This window comes from Scyliorhinus torazame, chromosome 3 (assembly GCF_047496885.1).
Source record: "Scyliorhinus torazame isolate Kashiwa2021f chromosome 3, sScyTor2.1, whole genome shotgun sequence".
Classification (NCBI taxonomy): Eukaryota; Metazoa; Chordata; class Chondrichthyes; order Carcharhiniformes; family Scyliorhinidae; genus Scyliorhinus; species Scyliorhinus torazame.
The window spans coordinates 278,602,305-278,620,911 of record NC_092709.1 but is presented as its reverse complement, the minus strand read 5'-3'; the positions used below and the strand labels follow the sequence as shown (position 1 = coordinate 278,620,911).

The following is an 18,607-nucleotide window of genomic DNA, read 5'->3' as shown; positions in this document are numbered from 1 at the left end:
AGCACGGACCCCCCCCCAACCCCCAACCTCCACCCCGGCACAGACCCCCCCCCCGCAACCTCCACCCCAGCACGGACCCCCTCCCCAACCTCCACCCCAGCACGGACCCCCCCCCAACCCCCAACCTCCACCCCGGCACGGACCCCCCCCCCCAACCTCCACCCCAGCACGGACCCTCTCCCGGCACTCCCCCGGAGCCCAGCCTACTCTAACCGCCCCCCCCCCGCCGCACACACACACACACAAGCCGAGACACACCTCTCCTCACGCAATCAGTCTGCGGCCACACCATTTCCTGCCCAGAGCCAACCCCCCAGGCCGTCACTCACCTCCTCGCTGGTCGGCGTGAGCCTGGAGCACCGGGTCACGCCGATGAAAAGGAGGTTTGATTCACGTCGACGTGAACGGTCATCACGTCGACGGGACTTCGGCCCATCCGGAAGGGAGAATATCGGCAGGCCGAAAATCGGCTGCCTTGCGCAGACCCGTGACATTCTCCGCGGCAGTGGCGCCATTAACGCCCCACCGACTTTTCTCCCTTCGGAGACTTCGGCGGGGGCGGGATTCACGGCGGCCAACGGCCATTCTCCGACCCGGCGGGGGGTCGGAGAATGACGCCCCATATGTCTCTGCCATAGCTATTCCACAATCCAATGCTAAGCATTAAAATGGGTAATTGTTAATAGTAGCATGTAACTGTGAGGACAGGGTTGGATATAGCAGTGATGTAACCCCTAGTTGAATAGTCTAACTTTCAAATAGCCATTTGGACACAGTGACACTGTGGCTATAGTCAGCATGGTTCAGGAAAGACACAAATTGGGAGAAAAATGTTTGGCTTAAAGAGAAAAAACAGTGGAGGATTTTCAATGGTTAAAAAGAGGTCCAGTCCGGAACATTTAGATTTGATTTTTCCTGCATGGAGTGGAAAAGATTAACAGAACACGCGTGAACCAGAAGAGGGTTGAAGGAAACTCTTTGTTTACCAACTTACCCTGTCCACTGTGGCCTCGAGCGCACATCACCAGAACAGCCAGCACCACACAGTAGGCAGAAGCAACAATATTTGCCATCTGTTAAGAAAACAATTGGACTCATTAGTCAAAGAGACAGCTCCTGGAACACAATCTACAGAGCAGCATTGCACATGTGATCACTACCCTTTTAAAAAACACATCCTCTTCCTAGGACTTGCCTGTACAGACCACAGGAACCAAAGCCAAACTAACAATAGCAATCTGTCATCCTACATGGCTGTGAGCACTAACGCTAACCCCCTCAGTTACACTTCTAATGAGAAAAATTGACAGGTTGAAATTTAAAGTCAATTGCCTGAGGAGACCGCACACCCAATGTCCTTTGTTGGGATTAATGTAAACCCATAAATGTTTCTCCTCCTGTTTTGATTGCAGGGATAATAAATTCGATCACAATGATTTTGAAAATAAGCATTCCTGAATAGGAGCAATTCTTGCAATGGATTATTACAATTATCAGCAATATTTTTGGACTCATTCTATCATTAATTTGTTTTTGATGAAATGGCCAAACACAATTTGGACATTTTTATAAAGTAGACTGGTAGGTAGAACCAGTGAAGTATATGCATCATTTTCGGAATAGGAATCTGTTGATGATGTAGTAAAGTAAGTCCATACAAGTTGGTTCCTGAGGCATACAGGCAGAGATATCAAAACACAAGATTCGCTTCCTTTGTCCCTGAGCATTTTGAGGAACAAAAGGTAACAACTGCTAGACAGACAGAGTTTGATGATTATTATAATTCTTTCTGGTCCATCGAACCAAACCTTTTCCCCGTCATCCTTTTAACCAGAGAAGGATAGAAGGTGGGAAGGAGAATCAAATAGTCAAAAAATAGATGAAACTGTTGGGAATTGTCAGGAAATTTAATCTTGGATCAAAAAGGAAGGTGTTGAGTATGGAAGTGACATTCGAAGGCCCAAGTGTTTCCATTGTAACCAAGTAGGACACATTAGGGTAGATTGTTGGAAATAAAATGGAAGACCAGTTGCAGTAGTAGGAAAGGAAACATCCGAAAAGGATGTTAAAACCATGGCAATGGTGCAGATGAAACATAGAACATACAGTGCAGAAGGAGGCCATTCGGCCCATGAAGTCTGCACCGACTTACTTAAGCCCTCACTTCCACCTTATCCCCGTAACCCAATAACCCCTCCTAACCTTTTTTGGACACCAAGGGCAATTTAGTATGGCCAATCCACCTAACCTGCAGACTGGGGGAGGAAACCAGAGCTCCCGGAGGGAACCCACGCAGACACGGGGAGATTGTGCAGACTCCGCACAGACAGTGATCCAGCGGGGAATCGAACCTGGGACCCTGGCGCTTTGAAGCCACAGTGCTATCCACTTGTGCTGCCGTGCTGCCCACGCTCCTTCAGAAATCAATGAGAAAGGGGGATAGGTCTCAAGATACTGGTGAAGGAAGATAGGCTATAGGAAGTTATGGATGTTCCCTTACTCGCCAAAAAAAAGTAAAAAATTAAAATTAAAATACAGGAGCAGATCAATCATTGATGATAGCTGGTGACAATTTGTATTCCAGGAAGTTTTATGAAGGAAAAAAAATATTAATAAGGGATAATAATGGAAGGTATAAGCATGTTTCTTTGTGCAAAGTAGTAATTTTCTAACTTGAATTGTGATGGTGGGAATTATTCCTAAATTACCTACTCGAGGAATAGATTTCATCCTAGGTAATGATTTGACTTGTGGAGACAGCAATATGATGACAACTGTATTGCAACAGGCAGTTGATCATAGTGATCTTAACAAACTTTTGAAAACTATGGAGAAAATTAGACAACAGCAATTGAAAGAAAACCTGTTTAACACAAAATCAACGAGATGTTTGTGAAAGAAAAAAAAGAGAATAGATGAGAACAGCTGAGAATCAATCAGGAAAAGTGGAACATTTGACTGAGGATTTGAACTGTCTAAAGGATAAACCTAAAAAAGCAAACTTGGCAAATGTTGATCTTCAGTTAAGGTGAACTTCCAGCATCCAAAGTAGTTATGAAGCATCGTAGAAAAATGCCTTGCACAAGAAAAGGAGGTTCTTGTATATCAGAATAGTTGGTTGAACGCAGGATTAAAAAAACTAACAAACAGTTTGAACTTCATCGTGAAAAGAACAATGGGATTTTTGAACTTCAAAAGCAAAATGGAGGAAATGGATGGTATTGAATGCCACAATTCGAACGTTGTTCCAGTTGAACAAAGGACTGATCCAAGTAATATTACTGATATTTCAAAGTCATTCATGGACAATAAGAAAACAACTGAAGTACCTGCAGAACTGGAAATTACGAATTGTCAAGCAGAAATGCTGACATTGCAAAGTGATCTTCCTGATTCAATAACCAGAGACTGATTTTAAAATGCTTTTCGGTGATACTTCACAAGATGTAATAGTTGGAAGAAAAGCAAGTGAACAGATTGCCAAAGACCATTCAAACTCGACTGAGAATTAGACTGAAACTGTGCAAAAACATTGGAAGGTTTAGAATGAACTATGAAACTTCATAGAGAGGAGTGATTGACATGGATTAAACTGAATTAAAAATAACTAGTTTGAAATGGGACTGGGAGAAACAACAAGGTCACAAAACAGAGAACAAACAAAGCAAGAGTACAATACTATTTTGAGTGAACATAAGAAGCACCTTAACAACATTCTTGAAACAGCTAAAAGAGATTTTGATATGAGAAGACGTGATGTTTGACTCTGTAAAATCGAAATGCAAATTTACCAGATGTGAATTTGGAAAACGAGCTTGAGAGTACAATTATGCCTACAAGTGCGTAAATGGAGAATTGCCCTGTAGACTTAAATGAAACATTATTTTTGGAGTTCAAAACTGGAAATCAGAGGAAAAAGAAACACGACTTCAGTTACAAAACGTTACCATGTATAGATTTTGATGCTGTTAACGTTGTCTTTGTTTTGGTTAAATCATTACAATTATATATTCATAGAAGCCCTATGGTTCAGGAGGTGGCCATTTGGTCATTGAGTCTGCATCGACCCTTGGAAAGTGCGCTCCACTTTGGCCGAAGCCCCCACCCTATCCCTGTAACCCAGTAACCACACTTAAACTTTTGGATACTGAGGGGCAACCTATCATGGCAAATTGGACTGTGGGAAGAAACCAGAGCACCCAGAGGAAACCCACGCAGACACGGGGAGAATGTGCAAACTCCATGCAGTCACCCAAGGCCGGAATTAAATCCAGGTCACTGACGAAGTGAAACAGCAGTGTTAACCACTGAGCTGCCGAAGCCATATTATGACATTTGTAATTGTGAACTAAGAAAACTGTACTTGTATGATGTAATAAGTTATGCAGTTTGATATTTGTATGTTAAACTCGTATAAAGTGGATGTAACACCAGTGTAAAGAAATCTTCATGATTATGAAGATTTTTCTTTCAAAGGGGGGAGATTTTCAGAAAACAAAGGTAGTTTTAAGGGCTTTATATTTATATTGGTAGACATTAGAAATAAGGTATAGTATTTATTGCGTTTAATTTAATATTTCTGCACTTGGAAGGATAAACCGATAGTTAGATTCATAAGAACATAAGAACTAGGAGCAGGAGTAGGCCACCTGGCCCCTCGAGCCTGCTCCGCCATTCAATGAGATCATGGCTAATCTTTTGTGAACTCAGCTCCACTTTCCCACCCGAACACCATAACCCTTTATTCCTTTATTCTTCAAAACAACTATCTATCTTTATCTTGAAAACATTTAATGAAGGAGCCTCAGCTGCTTCACTGGGCAGGGAATTCCATAGATTCACAAACATTTGGGTGAAGAAGTTCCTCCTTAGCTCAGTCCTAAATCTACTTCCCCTTATTTTGAGGCTATGCCCCCTAGTTCTGCTTTCACCTGCCAATGGAAACAACCTGCCCGCATCTATTCCCTTAATAATTTTATATGTTTCTATAAGATACCCCGCATCCTTCTAAATTCCAACGAGTGCAGTCCCAGTCTACTCAACTTCTCCTCGTAATCCAATCCCCTCAACTCTGGGATTCATGCTGGACAAAGGTGTTCTAATGTGTGGGGGTTGGTTAAGTTCAAACTGTGTTTCTATTGTACTTAGAGAGAGCTATGGCATGAAGAATATTAGGCCAGAAGAGGTATGTGGGGGTTGCTTAGCAACTGGGGTCTTGTGAGGTGGAGAAGCTTTTAAACTTAGTTTCTGCTGAATTCCTGGGCAGTTGGAGACAGGACCTCAGAGAGCGAACATCTCTCAAACCTTCCAGAAGAAAAACTGGCTAGGATGGGAGCGGTGAAGAAGCAGGCTTTCTAAAGTATGAGTTACAGTCCAGATAACCACGAATTGGGACAGAAAGAATGCTTAAAATGACTGGGATTAAGTGAACAGAGACCAAGGTATGATTCAGAAAAATTCAAAGTAGATGAAACAAAGTGTTCTGAGTTAAAGAGCAATTGCAGGAACCAGATTTAAAGTGGGACAGCAGTCTTTAAATCAAAACTCTAATGTCATTTTAATACAGTCCAAGAATCGAGAATTAAAGCACTGGCGAGTAGTTTGCAAAGCAGTCAAGGCAAAGAAATCCTAAAGTGGTTAGTGTAAAATCCTTGACTGGATTTTCTGTTAAAAGCTTTTTGTTTAAAATGGTCATTTGGAAAACCTGGTCTGGAGCTCGGATTGCAAACCACTAAGGGAAAACACAATTATGAGAAGACATGACAATCATCTGGGGTATTCGGAAGAGACATCCACAAATATTCACTTGGATTCAGAGTGGAGAGTGTATTTGCCCACAATCATCTTGTGTGCTTGTGTTAATGAAACCACTATAGGTTAAGATATACTTTGTAATCCATGTTACTCCAAAAACTGTGTGCAATTGTTACACTAATAGGTTGGGGGGGGGGGGGGACAGAAAAGGCGCATTGTATCATAATCCAATTTATTCATGTTTAATAAATGTTTTTTTCTTGTAGCTTCCAGTGGCATTGTTCCTCCATGCGTTATTTTTAAAAGTTATGGTCTTTTGAGCTGGGATTCTATTCTGGGACCTTCTCGTCCAGTTGTCATACCAACTGGGTATGTAGCAATTGCTTGTTCTTGATATCATGACAAATGACCCCAAGGGGACTTCACAATACTGAAGTTAATGGGACTCAGATATTTCCGAAGCTGGAATCATACTTGACAATTGAAGATTGTTGTGGTTGTTGGAAGCCAGGCATTACAGCTTCAGGACTGTAGGAGTTCCTCAGGGAACTGTCCATAGTTCCACCATTTTTCACTGCCTCATTAAGGTCAGAAACGAATTGTTCATTTCATTCACAATACCTCCGATAATGAAACAGCCCTTTTTTAAAAATGTGTTCTTGGGATGTGGGCATCACTGGCTGTGCCAGCATTTATTCCCCCCCCCCCCCCCAATTGCCCTTGAGGTGGCAATTAAAAGTCAACCACACTTCTGTGAGTCTGGAGTCACATGTAGGCCAGACCAGGTAAGGATGGCAAGATTTCCTTCCCTAAAGGACATTAGTGAAGCAGATGGGTTTTTTATGACAATTGGAAATGGTTTCATGGTCATCATTAGACTTTTAATTCCAGACACTTATTTAATTCAAATTTCACCATCTGCAGTGGCGGATTTGAACCTGGATCTCTGGTTTACTGGTCCAGTGACAATACCACCACCTCCCCCCCCCCCCCCTCCCCCCCTCCCCAATGCCAGTCTACAGTAGAATGTGTGTTGACACATGTTTAGTTACATTGTTATTGAAGTACAATGTGATGACCATCACAAATAACAACGCCGAGTCGCCTCCTTGTGATCTTCAGTTGATTCATCAATGTTGAGTTCTTGATGATCAACATTGATCAGATCTTCAACTGATCCTGTGGCTACAAGGGGAAGGAACAATGCCGACCCCTCAAAGTCTTGACACTATCTTTCAACAAATCAACTTCGCAAGGAATAGCTACAGCTCACATGGACAATATGCAGCTACAACAATAGTAAGTTCATCCACCCAGGGTAGAACAATTCAGTTGCTTTTCCGTGCTTCAGCCATTGAGCTAAATTTTCCCCCCCTCCGCTATCACACTAAAAGGATGTGTGGTAGCTCAGTACATCCATGCTACCTCATTCCCCTCTGATCACTACCACCATGAAGGACAAGAACAGAAATGCTATGGGGGCAACATCAGCATCCTGACTTGGCCAGATGTCACTACCTCTTGATTGTCACTGGGTCAAAATCTTGAAATTTCCCACTCAACAGCATTGTGAAAGCATCACTGCTCAGAGTTGTAGCTTTTGAAGGAACAGAAATGTCATTCTGCTCGAGGTTGTTCCTGCCATTCAGTTCGCTCTTGCCTGACTACCTCCAATAAATTGCCTGTCTTAGTTTCATAGATTTTTGTGGGTAAAACATTTATCAAGCTTGGTTTTGAAAATGTTGATTGACCCGGTCTCCGGGCAGCCTTTTGGAAAATGGATCACCAACTTCCCAAGTAAATAAAGAAACAGTGTTGAAGTACAATTCAAATAAAATATTAGAAAAATACACAAAAGATTTCTCATCATCTGAAAAAGGCAAGCTGATACTTCCTCACAGATTAACAGTTTTACCATACAGCACGTAGTTAATTCCAATCCTAAAATTGGTCACATATGTGGTACAGATTTTGGCGGTATTAAAGTCATGTCAATAAACACAAAAATAATATATATTCCATGAAGGAATAGTTAATATTCCTTCTAATCAAATTGTTATCCTTTATTTTTAGTTATCACCCCTTCTGGTGCCAGGAGAGGAAGAAGGTGACCTGTTGCCAGGTTTCTGTCAATTCTGTTTCGTAACTTATCATTGTGAAGTGAGCTTCCATTTTCTTCTCCTTCCCTCGTCCAATCTCCATGTATCATTCTCCAGTAAAGAGGGGAGCATTGTCAGACAGGTTTCGACCTCACTGGCTGACAACACTCTTTTGGTATATTTGGAGTCCTTAAATTGCCCCTACTATTCTATTCTTAAAATTCATTAGGAGATATTATTTGTTTATTATCTTTAGCATAATTGTACAAGACTGTGTGAACGAGGAGTAGGAGGAGGCTATCTGGCCCCTCGAACCGGCTCCATCATTCAATAAGGTAATGGCAGATCTGATTGTGGCCTCAATTCCCTATTTCCACCTATCCCAATAAGCATTGACTCTCTTGCTAGACAAGAATCGATCTACCTGTGCCTTAAAAATATAATTGACCCTGCCTCCATCGCTCTCTGGGCAAAAAGAGTTCCAAAGGCCCATAACCCTCAGAGAAAACATTTCTCCTCATCTCTTATTTTTAAAATGTATCCCCTGGTAACTATTACCATATTAATGATTTAAGTAGAATAACCCCAAGGAGAACGATTTCCCAACTGTTCAGAGTAACAATGACTTCTAATGTAATTCTTTAGGCTAGAAAATAGAATCGAAGAGTTCACATAAAGCTATCAGTTTGGAAATATCACATCTATATGTGCACTTCAGGAAAAATGAAACTTATACGAATCTATAATAGCATACATCTGTTAACCTGCTGTTTAATTATTTGTGTAACATAAAATACTTTCCCGAATACGAAAAGTCCAAGATAATCCATTTTTAACTAATGTGTTTATCAAGCCAAAGAATTGAACACTTACACCCGGGTCTGGGTCTAAGGTTGAGGACTCTTCAATCACTGACTGACAGGCAGAGATTAGATGCAGTTTCCTCTTTTCTATCCCAGCAAGTGAGATATTTCCCATTCCAGTCAGCCACTTTTTAATTGTTCAAAGTGGTTTAGAAACTTGAAAGGAACAGATTGCAGTCCTTGTCAATACACAGTGACAGGAAACAATTATTTTTTGTGTCAAACTGCAAATGAGGCAGTAAACAGATGAGGTAGGTGTGCTGTGATATAAGTCATGCTCTGTAATCAAAATGAGGTAAAGAACTCTCATCAAAACAGAACATTTGTTTCATGCGTTGCCAGTCTGAGAAGCATTAAATTACAGCATCGAGTCTATTAACTGCCAAAGGCAATGTTAACTGCAGCCACCTAGAGAGAAAATCACTGTTGAGAAAAGATGAAAACCAAAGCAGTGCCATCTGCCTTCTACATATGGTTTGATCTGATGCAACGGCCCTACATTTATACTGTGGCCTGTTCGGAGCCCTGGATTTCAACAAAAGCACTTACTATTGAAAAAGCTGGATGAAGGTACATCGTAACAACGGAGGATAAAGAACAAAGCAGGACTCAAACGACAAGGGGGAAAGGCTAAGATTCAGGCAGTTACTTGAATACTGCAACCCTTCTTCATCTGAAGAGTAATTTTAAGAAATTGTATATTTTCCATTATTATTTTGTCCCACGCAGGCAGCAACCATTGACTTTTAAACACCAGTGAAAGGGTTTCTGATTTTTAAAATACTCTGCTTTTTGGGCAGCAGAATACCAGCAATTCTTAACAAGATGCAGACTGAATCTGAAACAATCTAACCTACCTATTGTTAAATAATGTTGCTTCATTAAACAACCTGGGTATGTTTAGACATGGTTTATTACATTGTTGCTCTTAAATGCAGTCCCATTATGGCATAGATTCAGGAGTCACAGCCAAACGGCCATATGGGGAAATGGTGACTGAAGGCAGATAATTTCCAAATTTATTGGATGATTATTTAACATTGCGAAGGATATTGTTGCAACACTTTATCATTATTGACTTTGTGCAAGCATCTCGCAAATCACACAAAAACAGGGGGCGCGATCTACTGACGGTTAAAATTGAGAGATTTACCAGTCTTGTCACACCTCGCGAGATCGAATGAGATCTCGCGAGGTATCACGATCTGGATAACGCCCAGAGAGGTCAGGACCCAGATTTCATAGTCGCACTTGAATACGTCTGCGCCAGATCTACCCAACAACTGGGATCGAACGGCCTCGCCTCGGAGATCCCGAGTGGGCACTGTAGACGTCTCAGATGGCCACCTGCAAAGGACTATGGGAATTATGGCCAACCCAGGACACAGACACACTCAGGTCTTGTGTGTGTATTTGCAACCCAGATAGTTAGACGCGACCGAAACCCACGATCGAAACCCCTGCTCGTTTGCATTCTAATGGCTTATTTCCCCAGAACAATAGACTGTACTCAGGTAACCGATACAGACTAATCGGCGCCACTCCCTTTGCTAAGAAAGCCCAAACAGCCAAGGTCAATGACTGCTCAGGACATGCCCAGCCATCAAGGCACCCGCCCCTTTATTGGCCAGACCCACAAGTTCCAGACCCACACATTTCCCTACGCCATAGAAGTAGCGACCACCGACCGAACCCGATCAGCAGTACTCCTACAGGAAAGACATGACCGATTAGGACCCATAGCCTATGCCTCACAAATTTTAGATCCCGTAGAGCAAGGATTTTTAGCCGGCGAATGGCACTTGCTCGCAGTGTTTTGGGCAGTGCAGTATTTTGCATTTATTACAGGTCTTAACCCAGTAGCGATTTTAACCGAGCATACACCAACGCAGCAAATGTTAGATGGTAGGTTAAAGGACGGTTCAGTCAGCCAGATTAGAGCAGCTCGCTGGACACTGTTGTTACAAGGAAGGGACATTACAGTTAAACGTACAAAGACCCACACATTTTTAGCAGACAACCTTCAGTATGCAGGAACCCCATGAGTGCCAGATCATTGCAGCCAAACACCACACAGGACCCTTTATTCCAAAGTCACTACACACACGAGCAGGCATCAGAACACAGAATCCCCAGACCACGGACAACACTTCAAAAATATATGTAGACGGTTCCTCCGCCATAGAAAATTGAAAGAGAATAACTGGTTGTGGAATTTATGTGGAAGACGCACAGGGACGCACATTAGAGGAAATATCTTTAAAACTGCCCGGCCACCTAGGATCACAAGCAGCTGAATTAGCAGCGATAGCATATATAGTGCAGCACCCAGATTCCTTTCCGAACCCAGCGGACATTCATTCGGGCAGTTTATAGGTCTGCAATAGTTTGACAGAATTCCTGCCTCTGTGGGAATCTTGAAGATTTGTATCCGCTGATAGTAAACCCTTACCCTCAGCCCCATTGTTGAAGCATATCCTTAAGACAGCAAAAGACTGCACATATGGCATAATCAAAGTGAGAAGCCATCATCGTTCCTCCCCACCCGGTAACGTAAAGGCAGAAGCCTTAGCCAAGTCAGGGTCACGCCACGGACACTTTTGGCAACCCCCCGAAAGTGAACCGATACACGCAGTCCAGATTTCACAGACCAATATCGAAGATTTATCCAGGCCCAAAAGGGAGACGACACTCTTAAGCAAGTTTTAGACGGTAACTTCCCAGCCCCCTACAACAAATTCAAGGCCACACTGACGGTACAGGACGGCATAGTTTTGAAAAATGGAAATTATGTAGTCCCCACCTAGGTCAGAAACCAGATAATTTGCCAGTTTCATGACGGACACGGGCATCAGGGGATAGACAATACCATTGCCCATTTAAGACCTTTGTGCTGGTGGCCCAATTTAAAAGCAGACATCACGCATTATGTTGAGAATTGTTTAATCTGTGCACAGAACAATCCTGAAAGGTACTTCAAGAAGGAACGATTGAGACACACCCGATCAATTAATGGTCCTTGGACAAATTTACAGATCAAGTACATTGGTCCCCTTCCCCCCCTGCAGAAATGGTTTTAAATATGTATTAGTAGTAATCAACACCTTTACAAAATGGGTAGAAGCATTTCTCTCCCGGACGAACACAGCGAAAGCCACAGCTAAGATATTGACCCAACAGATATTTACACGCTGGGGTCTTCCCTGCAGCATTGAGTCAGACAGCAGAGTCATGCAAAATGTCCTAACGATTTTTGGAATCAAGCAAAAATTTCACATAGCGTATCACCTCCAATCCAGCGGCATTGTTGAACGAATGAATTGCACCTTGAAAGCGACCATTAGAAAAATGGTGCAACAGCATAACACCACATGGGACACAGTCCGCCCATTCGCTCTTATGTTTATTAGGAACACAGTATCCAGTTCCACAGGTTTCACCCCCCACACTCTCATGACCGGACGACCCATGAAAGGAACTGAATATTTATTAGGTCTCGATTTGGCAAGCCCCACAGTCACCGCCCTCGCCCATGAAAAAACAGTCCAACAAGTCACGGAAAATATTAAAGCAGCACAGCTCGCTGCAGCTGTCCGACTAGACACAAGGAAAAAGCAGAGTAAGGCCTGCTTTGATAAAACAGTCCACCCCGTAGAGTATATAGTCGGTCAGCAAGTGATAGTTTCCCTGTACAATCCCAGTTCATTCCTCTCCCCTAAATTTGCAGGACGCTGCTCCATTTCGGAAAAAGTAAGCCCCTCTGTGTACAAGATAACGTACCCCAATGGTAAAACTGGTTGATTCCACATCAACCAGCTCAAAGTCTATGGAACCCCATGTTGCCACTTCCACCACATCTCCCTAGCAATAGCAGACGATTCCACCCCGCCCATCGACAACCTAGTCCAATCCTCCCCCAGCCATGACAGCACATCCATGCCCACAGACCCGACCTGGTCTCCGCCCACAAGTACGACTTTCCACTTTGAGCTTGATTCAGACGATAGCGCCAGCCTTCCCGAATTGACCACGATCACTGACCGTACAACCTCCTCGGCCCCAGTCACTCCAGCCCCTGGAACCACGACCAGGACATGTTTGGCCCCCAATATCCCCTTCCACGGCCAGAGCCACCGCCACACAATAGTAATTTGCCCACCGCCCCTACGCCTCATGACAAATGAACCCCTTTTTGGCACCGCAACAACTCTTGTTGATTGGTAAGACATGACGATTCGGATTCCACGACGGCCCACGCGACCACGGCACAAAAACAGCAGACACGAGTCTGGCAACCGGGAGATGGTGACGATTCCGAGTCTGACTCCCGTTACGGTAACCCTTTTACAACGCTTTTCGATACAGAACCCGGAAGTGTCCAGATGATGAGTAAAAGGAGCCACATAAGAATTACGGTGTCCTACGTACTGATGGAGCCTGCCCACCTTTTATTTCCTCCTTTCTTTCTTATTGCTACATGGTTGTAATTAATGTCGGCCTGACACCCAATTTCTTGATACAGTCATAGCTACTCTTCCAACGCCATTTACTGACCAATGGCCGTTAAAGGAACAATTGTTGGATCTCACATGTGTTACAAAGTCTTTCCGCTCGTTTCGGTCACCTAGGTAGTGGAGTAATGGCACTAATCCCCGCCCTACCCGAGGACCCCAAATGTATCCGGTCAGTTAAGCTCAGGGAGTGGAGCAACAGCACTGATCACCACCCTACTCGGGAATCCCACCCATTCTTGCCCTGCCGCAGCCCACACGAACCTCATGTTCCCGTCACTTTGAGTACTCCGCAATGGTCAACGGAGCAGTTGGTCAAATCTTAGAAACAGAGGCCGTCAGCCTTGGAGCACCTGACCAGAGTGGCTGAGCCGATTCAAGCTGCCCTGGTGAGAGTGGAGCAGAGGCTGGAGGCGCAGAATGCGTCGACCTAGAAGGTGGAGGAGACGATGGCCGAGCACAAGGATCGGATTGCCGGATTTCATCTTTAGAGGCAGAAATGATGATGATGACGGAGGGTCAGAAAAAGCTGAAGGAGAAGATCGACAACCTGGAGAGCCACTCAACGAGGCAGAATATGGAGGATCGGGAGGCTGCCTGAAGACATGAGGGAACATGTTTAAGAAGTTGGTGGGGGAGGGGGTCTTTAACCGCCTTCCTGAAGTCGATCAGACTCAGTCATTAAGGAGGAAGCCGAGAGTTGGGATGCTGCCACGGACAATCATCATACGGTTCCATCGGTACCTGGATGAGGAAAAAATCCCGAGGTCGGCAAAGGAGACTCGAGAATGTCCCTGGGAAGGCCACATGATCCATATCTACCAAGGCTGGAGGACAAACCAGCCAGAAGAAGGGCCACATTCACAAGGCCAAAACTGGTCTTTTCAGGAGCAAGGTAATATTTGGCATAGTGTACCTGGCTCATCTGTGGGTCACACATGGCTATTGTATGTTTTTGCACGCGGTTCATTATTTTTGTTCTTTTATACTCACTTTGTATTGTAGAAGTGTAGTTTTGTTTCCGCCCAGCGCATGGGGGTAGATATTGGGGGTACTGAGTATGTGTAGGACATAGTGGGATGTGCAGGGGGAGGGGGGGAGAAGATGAAGGAGCTTTGTGATACGCGTTGCAAGGGGGAGCGGAGTCAGTGGGCTGCTGACGTAGAAGGTTTTTTTTTAAATGGAATGGTTGGATGGAGGGGGTTGGTGGTAGCCATCTTGGGAGGTCCCTGTGGCTGGGAGAGACAGGGGCCTGGAGGAGTCCATTGAGCATTGGATATGGCTGATTGGGATTGGGAGGCATGGTTGGGGGCCCCGCTAGATGGATCTCATGGAATACGAGGGGTCTGATTGGGTCGATCAAGAGGTCTTGGGTGTTTTACCATTTAAATATTTCAACGGAAGTTGTGGCTTTTATGTAGGAGACTCATCTGAGGGTTCAAGACCAACTGAGGTTGAGGGAAGGGTGGGTGGGATAAGTGTTCCACATGGGGTTGGATATGAATGTGAGGGGGGCTGCGGTGTTGATTAGCAAGAGGGTGGCTTTTTCTGCGAGCAACATTAGTGGGAGATCCCGGGGCTAGATTTCTGATGGTGAGTGGAAGTTTGGAGGGGCCGCCCGAGGTGTTGGAGAATGTGTATTCCCCTAACTGGGACAACGCATGGACTTTGTGAAGAGGATGTTGGCAAAGATTCCGGACTTGGGTATGCATCGGTTGATTATGGGGGCAGGGGTGATTTTAGCACTGTGCTCGACCCTAGATTGGATCGGTCTTGTCCCAGGTCTTGGAAGGTGTCCAGGGTGGCAAAGGATTTGCTAAGGTTCATGGAGCGGATGGGGGCATGGATCTGTGGTGGTTTGGGTGCCTGAGGGTAAATAAATTTTCCTTTTTCTTTAACACGTGCGTTGGGTGTAATTTAAAAATTAACAAAGAACAAAGAAATGTACAGCACAGGAACAGGCCCTTCGGCCCTCCAAGCCCGTGCCGACCATGCTGCCCGACTAAACTACAATCTTCTACACTTCCTGGGTCCGTATCCCTCTATTCCCATCCTATTCGTGTATTTGTCAAGATGCCCCTTAAATGTCACTATCGTCCCTGCTTCCACCACCTCCTCCGGTAGCGAGTTCCAGGCACCCACTACCCTCTGCGTAAAAAACTTGCCTCGTACATCTACTCTAAACCTTGCCCCTCTCACCTTAAACCTATGCCCCCTAGTAATTGACCCCTCTACCCCGGGGAAAAGCCTCTGACTATCCACTCTGTCTATGCCCCTCATAATTTTGTAGACGTCTATCAGGTCGCCCCTCAACCTCCTTCATTCCAGTGAGAACAAACCGAGTTTATTCAACCGCTCCTCATAGCTAATGCCCTCCATACCAGGCAACATCCTGGTAAATCTCTTCTGCACCCTCTCCAAAGCATCCACATCTTTCTGGTAGTGTGGCGACCAGAATTGAACACTATACTCCAAGTGTGGCCTAACTAAGGTTCTATACAGCTGTAACATGACTTGCCAATTCTTATACTCAATGCCCCAGCCAATGAAGGCAAGCATGCCGTATGCCTTCTTGACTACCTTCTCCACCTGTGTTGCCCCTTTCAGTGACCTGTGGACCTGTACTCCTAGATCTCTTTGACTTTCAATACTCTTGAGGGTTCCACATTCAATTATGGATAAGATGGTGTTGGCGGGGTGATGGGATCGGAGTGTTCGGCGATTGTTGCGTCCGACCATGCGCCCCACCTCGTGGATCTATGTGTGTAGAAGGGGGGCTCCCAGCGAGCACAGTGGAGGTTAGATGTGGGACTGTTGGCAGATAAGGGGGCATGTGAAATGATTGGGGTGGCTATAGGTACCTATGAGTTTAACCAGAATGGGAAGGTCTCGCCCACGGTGTTTTGTTGAAGGTGGTAATCAGAGGGGAGCTAATCTTGATTAGGGCGCACAGGGGTAAGGTGGAAAGGCAGAGGCTGGTTGAGGCTATTTCAGCAGTGGACAGGCAGTACTCGGCAAGAAGCTCCAGGTGGAGTTTGAGTTTATGTCGACGAATAAGGCAGTTGCATCAGATTAAAGGACCGTTTTCAAGCACGGGATGAAAGCTAATAGGTGGCGTAAGCAAGAGCGATTAGGTGGGAATGGGGGGTTGCTCGATCATGGAGCAGTTTTTGGATAGCTTGGATTTCCCTTTTGTGAAGGAGAAAGTACGGGGGCTGGGGGCCCCACTTGGGCTCGAGGTGGTGATGAGGTGTATTGGGTCGGTGGGAGTCTGGGAAGACCCCGGGCTTAGACAGATTCCAAGCAGAATTTTACTAAACGTTTGCTACAGAGTTGGGGCCTTTGCTGGTAAAAATATTTAATGAAATGTTTGAGATAAGGGAGTTCCTGCCCATATTGGCAGAAGCCTCAAATTCGATCATTTAGAAGAGAGACAAAGATCCAGAGGAGCGTGAGGCATATCAACCGATATTGCTTTTGAGAATTTAAATTGAAGACTTGACGTTTCCCTCATTGGTCAGCGATCAGCACTTCAATGCCATGGTGAAATACAACATTCAGTAACACACCTCGGTTTATGAATTAAGTAAATTAACCCAGGTCTACCTGGTAAAATGGGAATGTGGATCTGGTTCTATCATGGTTATGCCAGATCTGATGCTATATTTTCCTGTGGTTCCGAATTAGGAGAATTATACTGTAATATTTTGTTTGGAGATCTCTGGGATAATAAAGGGGATGTGCATACGCAGTATAGTCAACACCACACCTACCACATTAATGTTAGCAGGGTTTTGACAGGCACTGAGCGTTGTGGCTATAAGAGACACAGACAGACAATTGTTTGACCCCATAGCACCTTGCGGCATGACAATTCCTTATGTGGGTTTAATACCGCAAGGCACAATATTAATTGCACCATGGAGGAATTCTGGAAGCAGCATGTGCATAAGGTAAAGGGGAGTAATGTGAAACCACCAGCAAAAAGCAGTATCACGGTGGAGATGTTATTTGTCTGGTTGAGTATGCATCTTTGTCTTACTCCACTTATCCTGTTTGCTTTGGTATTCCCAAATATACTAATATCTATCAGCATGATTATGCTTATATTCTGAATGTCTAAAGGCTGATTTGTACATGTATGTTACTAAATTGGGATATGACACACTCCCTCTTCTTTAACATTTGACTGCACTTGATGGGATGTTAATTTGTCTAGGAAGATCTATTATCATCTCCAAGAATGTATCAAGTTAATCAAGATGAGCATTAAATAATCAGGACCCCAGGCCATGATGGTCCAAAATTTGAGACTGAGGTATGAATACATACATCCATCCTTGGATGAGAGTCATCTTTCATGGCTTGATGGAGATATCAGCAACCAATAATATTGATAAACCTTGCTAAACGAGTGAAGAAGTGAAAGGCGAAGGCATTGAAATGGCAAAAATCACAAGTCTATCAAAATATTACCATACAAGATCACCTCAAAATAATGTACCAAACTATCTGTAACTCAGAAGATGCCTCTTGAATGACCAACACCTCAGGGGGTCTGTAAGAATATGGTTAAATTTATTGCAGAGATGGGTGGAAATTGTCAGAACATGTAGCTTGCCAAACTATTTTTAAAAAAATGTTTTTAAAGAACTGCTTTGCTTATGTTTTCTCAAATGACCTTTGATACAGAAAATAACTCAGAACTTAAGAGGCAGTTGCACAACCACCTGGCAGATGGTTGAACTTAAAGGAGACAAAGATAAATACACCAGACGTCTTATGGTTAAACCTCGCAGGAGGAATATGTGGGGAAAATCAACTAAACATGATGACTTAGACCAAGTTCAGTTTGACGTGGACCAGGAACTCTTCATGAACCCTAAGAACCATTTGAGAGCACAGAATAATTGGGCAAGGATAATGCAGTCAAAGGATAAAAGGAGCCAAGAATACTCATCAGCATGGTGACATCCAAACAAGACAAAAGACACCCCGTAGAAAGCAGATTGTTGCTAATCAGATCAGATCCATCAACCTGAACGTCATGGTGTCACAGAGGTTAGCACAGCTGCTTCACAGTGCCAGGGAACCAGGTTCAATACCAGCCTTGGGTGACTGCGTGTGGAGTTTGCACGTTCTCCCCGTGTTTGCAAGCGTTTTCTCCGGGTGTTCCAGTTTCCTCCCACAGTCTAAAGATGTGCAGGTTATGGGACTGGCCATGATAAGTTGCACCTTACTGTCACAAAGATGTGTAGGTTGGGTGGAATTGTCATTCCTGAGGCTTGGTGCAGACTCTGAATGGCCTCCTTCTGCGCTGTAGGGATTTATGGAATGTATACTAGGGGGGTCAGCATGATTTTTAAAAAATGTGTTGTAA

At 44.2% G+C, this 18,607-nt stretch overlaps 1 protein-coding gene across 4 annotated transcripts in view; it reads right to left on the bottom strand.

Annotated features, from left to right (window-relative positions):
• cntfr (ciliary neurotrophic factor receptor) overlaps window positions 1-18,607 on the bottom strand; it is a 504,785-nt gene that overhangs the window by 324,854 nt on the left and 161,324 nt on the right. For all 4 annotated transcript variants that reach the window (XM_072497289.1, XM_072497290.1, XM_072497288.1 and 1 more), the window contains one exon: window positions 995-1,073. In XM_072497289.1, coding sequence (XP_072353390.1) covers window positions 995-1,073 — 79 coding nt within the window. The remainder of the gene's footprint in view (window positions 1-994; window positions 1,074-18,607) is intronic.